Here is a 13,411-nt window from a genome sequence, read left to right on the forward strand (position 1 = left end):
GTGTTAAAATATGTGTAGGTGTCAATTTAAAGTTGGTGGAACTCCAAGTCAGCTAATGAACCCGGAACCTAGAAAAATTTCTCCACCTTTGAATTGGCGGGGAGCAATGAAAAGGTAAGGTACTTTATTAGAGAAAGGTAGGGAGATGAATGATATATATGTTGGTATATGAAATCTAACGCAACGCGTTGGTTTGTCATGTAGTATTAGGATAAGACATAAGTATCTTACTCATTACATTTAAGTAGTTCATTTTTCCTATGTAAATTACAATTTTATTTGTGTGTAACATTTTCCTTTTGACTTTAATGAGTGTTGGCGGGTTTTTGTGTCGAAGGCTTTAATGGGGTTGTGTTGTAAATAGATGAGCTAAAACCTTCACGTTCCTCGTTTCTGAGTTAGCATGGACTAGGTCCAAAGCATCCCAAAGGAAAAGCGAGTTCTAGAGAATGCTTTGTTGTTCTTCCAGTGTAAAAATGAAAAAGAATATGTTTGCCACAATACCTTTCTCTGTTATTGATAGAGGAATATAAACAGCAGTAATTTCTACAATTATGTTTATAGACCTATAATCTAAATTAACAATACAAGACAGAAATCAACTAATAAAAGGGTTAATCAATTACATATTCGCACAGCTAATTATACTCCCAAATACATGGGATATCATTGACTTTCCAACTCTCCCCCTCAAGTTGGATATTGAATGTCAAAAACACCCAACTTGCGTAAGATTCCATTGAATGCAACTTCACCCCAAGGCTTTAGTAAATACATCTGCAAGTTGCTGAGATGATCCGGTGTGCTTAGTTACCATTGAACCATCCTGCACGTTGTCCCTAACAAAGTGACAATCTATCTCAATGTGTCGAGTGCATTCATGGAAGACAGGATTGACGGCTATATGTAGGGCAACCTTATTATCACAATAAAGTGTAACACGTTTAAGATAAGGCAACTGTAATACTCGTAGCAAATAACGCAACCAAGATAATTCATAACATGTCCCTGCCATTGCGTTGTATTCCGCTTCTGCAAAGAAAAGTGAAACGGTCTTCTGCCTCTTTGTTCACCAAGAAATCGATGAATCTCCCAGAAAAATACAATAACTAGTTATCGAACGTCTTATAGTTAGACAACCAGCCCAGTCTGAGTCACAATAGGCCTGAAGTTTTAAATTACTTTGAGATGGAATGAAAACCCTTGTCCAGGAGTATTGTTAAGGTATCCCAAAACGAGAAGCACTGCCTCCATGTGAGGTTTTCTTGGCTCATGCAGAAACTGGCTAAGCATTGCATACATAATGTCGTGTCTAGTAATGGTTAAATAAATTAACCAGCATGCTAACCTTCTGTATTTTGCTGGATCAATAAGCAAATCGCCCTTATTAGATAACTTCACATTTTGCTCCATAGGAAAAGTAGTTGGCGTGCTCAAGTAAGCCTCCATCTTTAAGTATTTCAAGGGCGTATTGTCGCTGAGAAATATTGATTCCCATCTTGGAACGAGACACCTCGATGCCCAATAAGTATTTGAGGTCACCAAGATATGTGATTCGAAGACGAGAGTGAAGGAACTGCTTAAGATAAGTGATAGCAGCGACATTGTTTCTGGTGATCACTATGTCATCAACATATATCAACAATGCAGGGAATGATGTTCCTTTCTTCCGTGTACAAATATTTAGTATATTATTATAATATTCGTCGCTACGAATACGTAAGCGCAAGAGGAACAACATTTGACTTCAAATAAAGTTTTTACGGGACTTTGAATTCATAGGTATTTTCTTAAATTCGTCCCGCCTCTGGAGAACTTTATTGGTTGTTTAGAGTTAGTGGGAACCAGGGGGTATTTTCTTCTCCCTTCCTTTCCCCCCGTGCCTTTTTGGGGATGGGACTCTCACTCTCTCTTGGTTATTCCTCCACCGACACACAACACCAATACCACCATGATTTCAAAATCATCGACGAACCGAGTTTCTAAAATCACCATCATCTTCCTCTCGCAGCCACAGGTTCAACAATAGTTTCCGTTTCTTGAACTTCGAAGTTTGGACACCGTTGCACAAAGCTCCGTCACGGGGCTTTTTTTCTGGTCGAGATAAGGCTTAAAACCATTTTCTTTGTGTTCATCTCGTCGAGTACATGAATTTTCATTTATGGATTGCATGGTGTGGTTGAGAATCAAGTGAGATTGAAGCCGGGATATTCAGAGAAATTTTTGGCAAATTTTGCAGAATCCGATGAGTTTTCCGGTGGCTCGGGTCCTCTCCGACGGCTCAACTCAGCTCGCGTCAACTTTGACGGTTGAATTTTTTTGATTTTTGGCTGGGACCCCCATATATTATTTCAACGCGTTGAATCCAAATTCACATTCCGTTTCTTCAAATTTGATCATTTGAGCACCGTTCCATGACTGACCGCCATTTGAATTTGTAATAGACGGAGATTCGACCGTTTGATTGTTATGAAATTGTAAAGTGTTATTTTAGAAGTAATGTGTTGACCTTAGAAACTCATAGATCGGAAATTTGATGTGCAGATCTTTCAGAATGAGAATAATTAGGGTGATTGACTTTAACAGAAACCATTTTACTGAGGGTTGACTTAGGGCCAACATGTTCGAATAATTCTCGAATATTGACGTTAGTATCACTAGAGGTCTGATAGACTTAGCGGCCAAAATCTTCCCATTGTCACTCTATTTTGTATTTAAGTGAGACATTCATTTCTACTAAGTATGATATTCAAATGTTTCAGAAGTATTTGTTGAAATTTTTTATATGAAGGAACAATTACGATTGGCTTGATCATTTCACACAATACATAGACGGTCTAACTTGAAAGTCTTAAGATTAAATAAACATTAAATATTTCATTCGTCTCGAAATTCAGAATGAGACAATATTATTGTGTCTCGGTCTAGATACAAACTTTACTAGATTTTTCATGCGGGTGATCGGAATTTTTTCTTGATGTGTCAGCAATTTCAAATATTAAGCGGGCTTAGATAAATATGATTTTAGTTACGTTTATGGGGAAAATAGATTTTATGAATTAGAATTAGACCTTATAGTATATGATCATATAATTCAGCTTACACGTGTGTGACATATATACTCAGCTTGTCTACAAATATGATATCCACCTTACACATGTATGATATATCCTCAACTTGTTTGCGAACATGATATTCAGTTTACATGTGTATGATATATATTTAGCTTGTCTACATGCATGGTATTCAACTTACACATATATGGTTATATTATTCAGCTTGTCTACGGACGTGGTATTCAGCTTACATCTATATGGTTATATATTTAGCATGTCTACGGACTTGGTATTCAGTTTATACATGTATGGTTATATATTTAGCTTGTCTACGAACATGGTATTCAGCTTACACGTAAATGGTTATATTAATTATCCAGCTTGTCCATAATACTGACATGGTATTCAATTTACAAGTGTATGATATACTCTCATCTTGCCATTATGTCGAGATTACTTCGTAATGACATGGTTATATAATTATATTCTCATTTGACATTACCTCGAGATTAGGCGACAATGATATAATTACATAATTATATTCTCAATTTGTCATTGCCTAAAGATTACTTGGCAATAACATGATTATATTATCTAGCTTCCGCTAGTTACGGTTAGTGGATAATATCGTATGCCATGCTACTGGTGAATATCAGTTCTCTATATATGTATCTATCAGCTCTTAGTGCATACATGATTTAGTGGACGTAGCAATCCTCACATTTGGAGTTGAAGCCTCTTCCCAAAGCTCTGAGTCTCTAATACATTCTTACTATGTTATATACTCAGCTTTACTAGTAAAACTCGTGTTTTGATAATTATGCTTTGAACATATTACGAGGCATGTAATAGAAGGTCAGAGAACCATTAAGCGTGGCCCTTCGGGATATGTGGATATAAACATGATTACTTGCATTTGTTTTAATTTGGGCTTATCCCTATTTTATGGGAAGTTCTGCCGAATTTTCGGTAGATTATATTAGTTGATATTTTTAGTTATGACTTCATGCCTATTATGGTTTTGTCACCCATCTGAGTGATGGCTAGCACACCTCGATTTCAATGCCTACTATACATCAAGTTGTGGTGTGTCACCCAAACCCACGATGCCCTGCTTCCTTTCTTTGCTTCCAAGAATAAGGTGTTAGGAAAATATCTATCTTTAAGGACTCTGGCCTATAAGCAGTCTGGTTCATGAATGAGATGCCAACATTGCTTCGCAATTAAAGCTAGATTAAACTCCTGTAAGCTTCTAAAACCCAACCCATCTTACTGTTTTCGCAATCTCAAATATTCCTAACTCACCAATGCATTCTCCTTTCCTCATTTCTTTAACCCCAAAAAAGTTTTGCTAACATGGAATCAAAATCTCTACAAATCGACGGTAGGAATTTGACCTGGTACCGCCCGAGCCACCGCTTTGATAAGAACTTATATGCCCACTTGTGAAAGCAAATTTCGTAACCCTGAAATTTCCTCATTAAATTTTCTTTAACATATGTCAAAGCTTCTCACTTTGACCTCCCCCAAATTGTCGGCATATCGAGATAATTCCCCGAGTCTTCAACCATTGGCATCCCCAAAATTTCACATAATTCTTCACCAAGGCCATTAGAATTGTTTGCATTGAAATAAACGCTGGATTTCTGTAAATTCACCTTCTGTCCCGACACTAAACAGTAGGCATTCAGCAACTTGATAAAATTCTTGTAGTTCTATTGAGTAGCTTGTAAGAAAATGAAAGTGTCATCTACAAAAAGCAAGGGAGAGAGACTTGGCCCATGAGAGTTGATTCGAATTCCTTGGACATAATCCATCTCAATGGTTTTGTGAATCAACCAAGATAAAACTTCACTAACTAGTAAGAAGAGATACGGTTAACAGTGGATCCCCTTGACGTAACTTCCGAGATGGTTGAAATTTGTGACCCGACTGCCCATTAATAATAGGAAGTTTTAACGAAAAGCCCGTAGTATTGTTCACTTTAACGAAAAACCACATTTTTACACTAAAATAAAAAAAGTCAATCCTGATACTATTCACTTTACCCTTTATTTTGTCCTTATAGTTAAAACTCAAAGTTTTTAAGCCATTTTTATTAATTTTCCTTTAATAATAATAACAAAGTCCACTAATCTAACACATTTCACCAAGAAGTTAATTCAAAATATGTGAAACCCCATCCTTACCACCACAACCTCTAAAAAAATCTCACTTGATTCAATTATACGCCTTACTCATATCCAGTTTGATCCCCAACTCCAATTTTCTTCTTGTTTTCCTTAATTTGAGAAAATGGAAAACTTTGTGAGCGATGAGAATATTATCCTGAATTTATTGTCCAGTTACAAAAGCAATTTGCATTAGAGAAATCAAATCATGTAACAAATGCCTAAGTCGATTGGCAAGAACTTTAGATAACACCTTGTATGAGTAGTTGCAACGACTGATTTGCCTGGACTAATCAACCTCCTTTGGAATCTGGATTCTAGATTTCTGGTACCAATGCTATGAGTGGAATTAACTTTCTTGGGGCTCAAGGGCGGAGCCAAGTACAAGGCTCCCCTAGGCTATAGCATAAGGAGAGTTTGGTTCTTCAAGCTTAAAAATATTAATTTTTAGGTTAGTTTATGATTTTTAATTGTCATATTTCACATAATAAATGAAATTTTTTATTAGTAAGCCTATTTTTAAGAATAATAAGAGCTAATAGATGTTAAATAAACTCATCACTTTAACCAATATTATATTTAATAGTAATAAATTAAAACTTCCATACCACAAATGGTTCCTTATTTTATTCACTTGAAAGCTTTGAAAGCTAGAAACCTAGAAAACATAGCATAAAATTCTTGCTTCAAATTACTACTTTCAAGTTTTTACTATTATATAACTTTATGTAGGCAACATATGATTAAAAACTTGATTTCGTAGTAATAATTTTAGCTTAGCCCACCCACCGAATAATTTCTGACTACGCCATTACTGGGGCTGGACGCTCCATTTATGAAATCCTAAGTCATTCCTCAAACTTCCTCATAAATAATAACCCAATAAGACTGATAAAACATTCATTGAAAACCATCCAACCATGATGCCTTTAAGCCTCCCATTTGAAAGATTGTCTCCTTAATCTCTTGACCTGTAATCTGGCATAGGAGACTATAGTTCATCTCAGTTCTAACAGATAGCTCAATGCATTCAAAAATTACTCCCCAGTCTCGAGGCCCCTTAGTAGTAAAAAGGCTTGCGATGTGAATACCACAATACCTAGGGTGCGTTTGTGTAATGGATTATCTCTGATCGGATTAGCTTTAAAGATTAAGTTGAACTGACTTAAAATAAACTAAATTGGACTAATTTAGTAAATCATTTGGTGTAACATCGGACTAAAAACAAGATTATCAAGAAACTTTAAAATTATATTTATTATTTAATCTATATCTATAAAAATTTATTATTAATTCTTTTTTTTTTCTTTTGTTTGTGGACCCTCCTCTTTCTCTCGAGAAATATCAATCCTCTCTGCCAGCATCAACCATGCTTTTGAAAGCTCTTTAATTCAGACACATAATTTTTTTTTTTTCTTCATCAACCATGCTTTTGAAAGCTCTCCAATTCAGACATGCAAATCTGTTTTCCTTCATGAACCATGCTTTCATGGAATTCCCATCTGCAGAGAATTCCCATTGGCAAAAAATCACATTTCAAAATCCCCAATTCCTACTAATGCCATTCCATTTTCTTTCGTTCTCTCTCTTAACTTTTTCACCAACCAAACACCTTTGAAAATTCCCAATTCCTACTAACTACTCACCTTATATGTCGCATAGATTGAGATCATAGTTGGCTAAATTTTCGCGATGGAACACAACTTGTGGGAGAATCAGCAGAAACGGGTGTTTGGCAAGGGAGAAAATTTAGGGTGTTTGTGAGGTTGAGAGAGCGATGTGTGCGTGATCTGGGATAGCAAATGGCCCATCTTTGGTATGTTCGGGTCAACGCAGCTGGCGGAAAACCCCAAATTGGGGCTGGGTTTGAGGGACAGTGGAGATCGGCGAAAGTTGTCTCTGATTTGGTCACTGGAGAAGGTGACTGTAGTTGCTACTCATGTAAACTGGGTCGCTGCTTGCAGACGAGGGAGACGGGACTAACAATCCTGTTGTTATTGGAGGGTCTCTCTAATACCTCCTACTGAGGGACTTAGTTGAGGAGTCCTTGATCCTATTATTAAACTTAGTTCTGCTTGTAACAAACACATGCTTACACTAATATCTAGCTCAATTCAGTCCAATAAAACTTAACGAGGCCAAACAATCGCGCCCGTAACGCCCTCACTGCATTTAGATCCCCTATGTTTTGTGGGTTTTTCCTTTTTGGTGGGTGGGCCCATTCCCAGTTTATTAAGGGGCAAAAAAGGCATTTTGCAAAGGAAAGGGAAGAAAAGTAACACTATTTATCAAATAGAGAGCTGTTAGACCCACCATATTGTCTTATTTTCCTACCCACGTTATATTTACACCCACTATAAAAAGTTAAAAAATTAAAATGCTATTTTTCCACCCACTATTATTCCTAAAATAACCCTTAATATATATATATATATATATATATATATATAATTAGAGATAACAAGTCACAAAGCTATGCTTCAATTATACGATGTCGACAAATCAAAATGACCCACATAAAATTATCTTTTACCTCTTCGATGGAAATATAATGATCTACTTTTTCCATAGAAACATCATTTTCTAATTTCTTTTTTTTTTTTTTGCTTTCTTTGAATGAAAGGAGATGGGAATGATGAGTTAGGCTTTAAGGAAGACAAATTGTCTAAACATAGTGTGAGAGTTATCACGCCCAAACTTTTCTTTTTTATTTTTTTATTAAAAAAAAAGTAATGCAAAAGGGGGTAACTAAGGTCCTTATTGGTCATTTTACATACTGACAAATTTGTAATTAAAAAATTCATAAAAATGTGGGTGGGAAGATAATATATTGAGGTGGGAATAACAGCTCTCATCAAATATAGCCAAAAATTAACTCTTAATTTCAAAAATGTCATTTTTTATAAAAACTTTCAAATATATCCAAACTTTCACTTAAATAGACACAAATACCCTCAAATTTAACAATTAAATAAATTAAAGGTTTTTTAGCTTCTATCTGCTCAAGCTCCGATCCAACTTCACCTTCGCTTCTACACTCCACCACCACAACCCTATCCCCTTTGACCCCCTCATCATCGACATTGAGCGCCACTATAGATATCGCAAGTGGGAGCAACATAATTTCAATCATGCCTTCAAAACCTTTTTTCTTACTAATATCATTTTTAGTTTTAAATATATTTTGGATATATTTAAAAGATTTTATAAAAAATAACATTTTTAAAATTAAAAGTTAATTTTTGACTATATTCGTTGAATACTCGAAAAGTAAAACCCTTGTTCGGATTCAGTTGCTGATAAACCCAAGTGGGTACGGCTGTGATACAAGCCTCACACTCAGAGAGCGGAGCCGGCCATGGCTATCCTCGCTCTCCCACTAGTCATCTCCTTTCTCAAGCCCCACGCTTCCCGCCTCCGCCTCCTACGCCCCGGCAACCCCAATAATCCTACCTGTCTCTACAACCCACTCTGCCACCGCCACTGCCGCCGCTTCACGAAAACCACAGTCTCCGCAGTTAGTACCTCCGCGGTTCCACAGCACGACTCGTCCACAAACCCCAATGATGAGCCCTGGAAAGCCTCTGTCCTTACTTTCCAGCAAGCCATTCAGCGGCTCCAGTTCTCACTCTTCAGTCCAAAGTCGTTTCCTTTTCACTCTGTGTTGCCAATTGCTTGTTATTTGCTTGATTAATTTTGTTGGGTAATCTCAGTTTTCATGCTTTGATATTCCATTGATTGCATTGTCGTTTTCTACTTTGTAGGAATATTGGGCTTCAGTTGGATGTGCCATAATGCAATGCAGCAACACAGAGGTAATGATTAGTGCTTAACTTTTTCACTTGGGTTTACTTATAAGGTTATGCTTTGTTTAATTCTTTCCCTTTTAGTTGTTGCTTGATTTGGAGAAATGTGTTTTTCTGTGTTGAATTATAAACTCTGATCCCCAAAGTGCACCTTTCGCCCTACTGTATGTTCAAAATTGTGTTTTGCGTGTTGTTCTTTATCAAATTGGACTGAAAAGTTATTTTTCCCTTTTGTTGTTTTAATAAGTAAAAAACTCGTGATTAAGAAGAAGAAAGGTTCGCCAGGTGGACGGGGAATGCTGCAAAACTTAATGGGCAAAATAAGCACATATTTCTCTTATAGTTGTTTAGGTGGTTTGAGGCACTAAGCGTCTTAGTTTTTGTCTGGCTGTCCCAAATTTATGCCTAGTTACATATTTTTCTTACTGTGGCTTTGGTTAATGATCAGGTTGGAGCTGGGACTATGAATCCCTTGACATTCTTAAGGGTTCTTGGTCCAGAACCATGGAATGTTGCGTAAGTATGCGTAAGTTTGTAAATTACTACAGTAACATGTATTCAGAGGACTACGGTATTGATTTCCCTGATGTGTGGGGTTTTCTGGTCATAGTCATATTTATTACATTGCCGTAAGTTTCCTTTACCAACTTGGCCTTATAGAATGTTGCCTACCCACCCATGTAAACCCTGTCAGTTCTTATGCGGGATTCTTGTTCTTAACCTTCTCTCCAACTCAAACACTTTATGCCCTCATTGTGGTTGGAGCGCCGGCCTACCCACCCCATCAGCAGGGGATCAGTTATCTATGTGGACCCTCTGTTTAGACGATTCGTGATATATTGGATAAGGAACTAGTCCTGTCGTGATCTTAATATCACAGGTTGTGAGCTTACTGTACTACCTAAAGTACGAACCAAAGTGATAGGTGTCTACCGACCCTTATGAATCCTATATCGAATCTGTTGTGTCAAGGGCTAGACTCCATGAGTGTCCACGACTAAGGCCACCATGCACCGAAATTGTCCCCACTTAACCACCTAGGCCCAATCCCCTAGGTGTTATCAACCCCAATGGACCTCAGGTGTGGGGTTTTATCTCAAAAGGCATCAGTGCAATTAGAAGTGGAACACCCTTCTCCGATGTGGGATTCTCTTCACATCCATCTTGGCTTATATTGAGCCAACCTTTTACACCAACGAAATCCACTTCCTATCTGATGTGGAATTCTTCTTTATGACATTTGTTCTTTGTTTTTTTTTTCATTTTTGTAATTATTACCACATAGAGCAGCTGGTCCTTCAAGTTTTTCGTTTAACTGCCAATGTGGACTTCTTGATAATAGGTATGAGGAGCCTAGCATCCGACCAGATGATAGTCGTTATGGGGAAAATCCAAACAGGCTCCAGAGACACACTCAATTTCAGGTTAAGTTTACTCTTTCTCTCATTTTTTTTCCCCAAGCAAGTTAATGCAATTTTGGATGACACTTGGTTCTACTCTTTTTTGGTACAATTCTTTCATATTACCTGTTGTCATGGACAGTTCCTTTTCATTTATCTATCTCAGGTTATATTGAAGCCTGATCCTGGAAACTCACAAGACCTTTTTCATCCGCAGCTTATCAGCTTTAGGTAGTCAATAAACATCTTTTTCTTTGAACCATTCAAACAAACCATAAATGCGTATGTGTATTGTGACTCTGTTCAAGTGATGGAAAGTGGCCTTGCAAATTGTGTGCACATCACTTCAGTGTTTTCACACATATCTACCTGAATACATTGTATGCGTGTTCATATCTCTTACCGTACAATTCGAACTTCAATTCTGGGTGGATAGTCAACAAATTATTTAATATGCTTAATCTCAGAAAATAAATAAGCACCATAGGAATCCATGCTTATACACATAGTTCATATATATTATTTTAGGCTGCCCATTGCATACACGCCTTTAACTTGGCTTGTGCACCCTAGAACCTTTTATTAATGTTTTTACTTTCAAAGAAAAGGTAAACAAAAAGAGAAAATACTAGTCTTAGATCCGATAAAGAATTGGAACTGATCTTTATCATGGATCAAAATAAGAAAGAGGACTCTCACGTTGTTTGGTACTCAATATCGTGAAGGAAAGAACTCACGAAACAAGAAGATAGATCGTGGAAGTCACACGTAAGGGCCATGAATTCACCTTCAGCTGGCTCTTGTTCTATATCTATGGTTGAGAACCAATCAAAATATGTGTTCCCACACTTAAAAAAAACTTGGGGCATATCGCTCAAATCATTGGTCCGGTACTAGATGTAGCTTTCCCACTGGGCAAGATGTCCAATATTTACAACACTCTGGTATATGAATGTACTCGAGAAAAGAACTAGATTGTGTCCTGACAAGACTAAAAAAGAATACTCACAAAAAATATATGATCCTTTCTTCAATGGACCCTACTATGAACAAATCAAATTGTCCAATTTCAATAATGTGCCGCTCGTTGACATCTAGTTTCCATAATCACGTGCAAGTTACGCGCCAGCCTCTGGTTGTTCATTGACGCCCCCTCCGCCATTCGATTCATCTCCCAAGGACAAATCCAATAGTGTAGATAAACATTCCCAAAATCGTTAGAGATGCAACTGTGAGGCCAAGAGTGAAATCATGACTCACTTTTATCTTCCTCCAAGAAATATGGACATCCAAGATTACCGATCTTGTGATGTCAATTTTTTGAGACCATATATCTCACTCGTGTTTAATGGTATCTTATGTCGTTGGAAAGGTCAAATTACAAAAACTGACTCTAACAGCACGAAAAGGGGGTCACAAAACTTGAAAAGAATCACATTTTTCTCCAAACAAACCTTTTCTAGCAAACGGGTCGGAATTTTTTCACCAAAGTTCATACACAAGTTCATATAACCATGAAGAACATATACCAAGCAACAAAATCTAGAAATTTCAAAGGAAAAAAAACGTGAATAGCTCAAGCAATCTTCCACAGTGGGTCTCGTTCTTATGACTTGTTTCACGAACCATGAACAAGAGCATTACAAAATTGAGGATTCGGTTGTATCTAACCCAGCTAGATTGCCTAAGTACCTTGTGCCAATGCACAAACATCAAACTGCCATAGTTCTTATTAGCTTTTTTATACTAGGGTCAAAGGTGATACCACAGAGGGTAAACTAAGAGAGAGAGATTACTAGAAGAGTGAACAAGATATTTTCCTCTCATCTCCTCTAGAGCTAAGAGAACTGTTTCTCTTGTAGGTGTGTCTTTTCCCTTCCACAAAGTCTCTTTATATAGTGGCTAGTAGGTAAGGAGAAAATGAAACGGTTGATGTCTTTTGTTGGTGTGTCTTTTCCCTTCCACAAAGTCTCTTCATATAGTGGCTAGTAGGTAAGGAGAAAATGAAACGGTTGATGTTTTTTGTTGGTGTGTCTTTTCCCTTTCACAAAGTCTCTTATATAGTGGCTAGTATGGAGGGTGAAAATGAAACGGTTGATGTGGGACAAGGAACACACACACACACACACGTACACAATATATATATATATATAAAACACATCCATATTGGATGACTAATATTGTGTTTTATACAATGTAATTATTATATAAATCCTACATATATGTTATTGAAACTGGTTTGCTATTTAATCCTATGTATCAATTATTTGTTTTCTTTTCTTGTTACTCATCACTTATGTCATCCTTTATCTTTCTTCCTAACCAAGTCGTTAACAGAAACACAACAATCCAAATAAAAAAGTTACGAAGTTTATTGTCATATATATACACAAGTATGACCACAATTTTATGTTGGTGCGTTGAAAAGCTTTAGCTCCGAAGCAGTTAAAATTGGCGCCGACGGTTACTACGTTCATTTTCGCTTAAACCTACTGAGCAAGTGTTGGGTATGGACGGCGCTACCCCTGCTGCCAACAAAGTAGCAGGACGTGCCACGTCCCGAGTCGGTGCAGTCAAACGGAAACCGCAATGCGTTATAATGTGTCGGTACCAAGGACGCGTCTTCCGAGACCCCCCCAATAAGAAACAGACAATATTAGCCTTTTTAGGGTTTTAGTCACGCTCTTACGAAAGCACGGGCCCCGGTGGTTTACGTATAAAAAGAATCCCACCTGCTTCTGCTGTGAATCTGTGATTGCTCAAATGCTGTATTGCTGCATGTTTTTGGGGAGAGAGTAAAACCATAAGGAAAAGAAAATGGTTCGGTAGCTACTTCAGACTATTACAAATCAAACGTAACAACGATATGTTATTGTAACTGTATCTCAAACTATGTTTTGCCAGTCAAACATGACAACGAGATATTATTGAATGAGTCAATCATCTCGCTTTCACTTCCACTTAGAATAGTCAAACAA

General features: G+C 37.1%; 1 protein-coding gene across 2 annotated transcripts; it reads left to right on the plus strand.

The window, feature by feature from the left end:
* Positions 1-8,492: 8,492 nt before the first annotated feature.
* LOC137733139 (glycine--tRNA ligase, chloroplastic/mitochondrial 2-like) lies at positions 8,493-10,887 on the plus strand. 2 transcript variants are annotated; one of them, XM_088697990.1, is made up of 5 exons: positions 8,493-8,847; positions 8,990-9,042; positions 9,482-9,549; positions 10,376-10,457; positions 10,600-10,887. In XM_088697990.1, the coding sequence occupies exons 1-5, from the start codon at positions 8,586-8,588 to the stop codon at positions 10,666-10,668; spliced, it is 534 nt and encodes a 177-aa protein (XP_088554116.1). In that variant the 5' UTR covers positions 8,493-8,585; the 3' UTR covers positions 10,669-10,887. The 2 variants fall into 2 exon arrangements, 1 of the variants encoding a protein (XP_088554116.1); XR_015964887.1 differs by lacking the exon at positions 9,482-9,549 and having other exon boundaries at positions 8,493-8,869; positions 8,992-9,042.
* Positions 10,888-13,411: the final 2,524 nt, after the last annotated feature.

The sequence above is a fragment of the Pyrus communis genome, chromosome 7, assembly GCF_041283825.1.
Source record: "Pyrus communis isolate YQ-2024b chromosome 7, ASM4128382v1, whole genome shotgun sequence".
NCBI classification, from domain to species: Eukaryota; Viridiplantae; Streptophyta; class Magnoliopsida; order Rosales; family Rosaceae; genus Pyrus; species Pyrus communis.

Excerpts from the sequence above, each read along its gene's own strand:
- LOC137733139 (XM_088697990.1), top strand. The coding sequence starts at position 8,586 with ATGGCTATCCTCGCTCTCCCACTAGTCATCTCCTTTCTCAAGCCCCAC. Across the intron at positions 9,550-10,375 it reads CCAGAACCATGGAATGTTGC|GTATGAGGAGCCTAGCATCC; the intron begins GTAAGTATGCGT and ends TCTTGATAATAG. Across the intron at positions 10,458-10,599 it reads AGAGACACACTCAATTTCAG|GTTATATTGAAGCCTGATCC; the intron begins GTTAAGTTTACT and ends TATCTATCTCAG.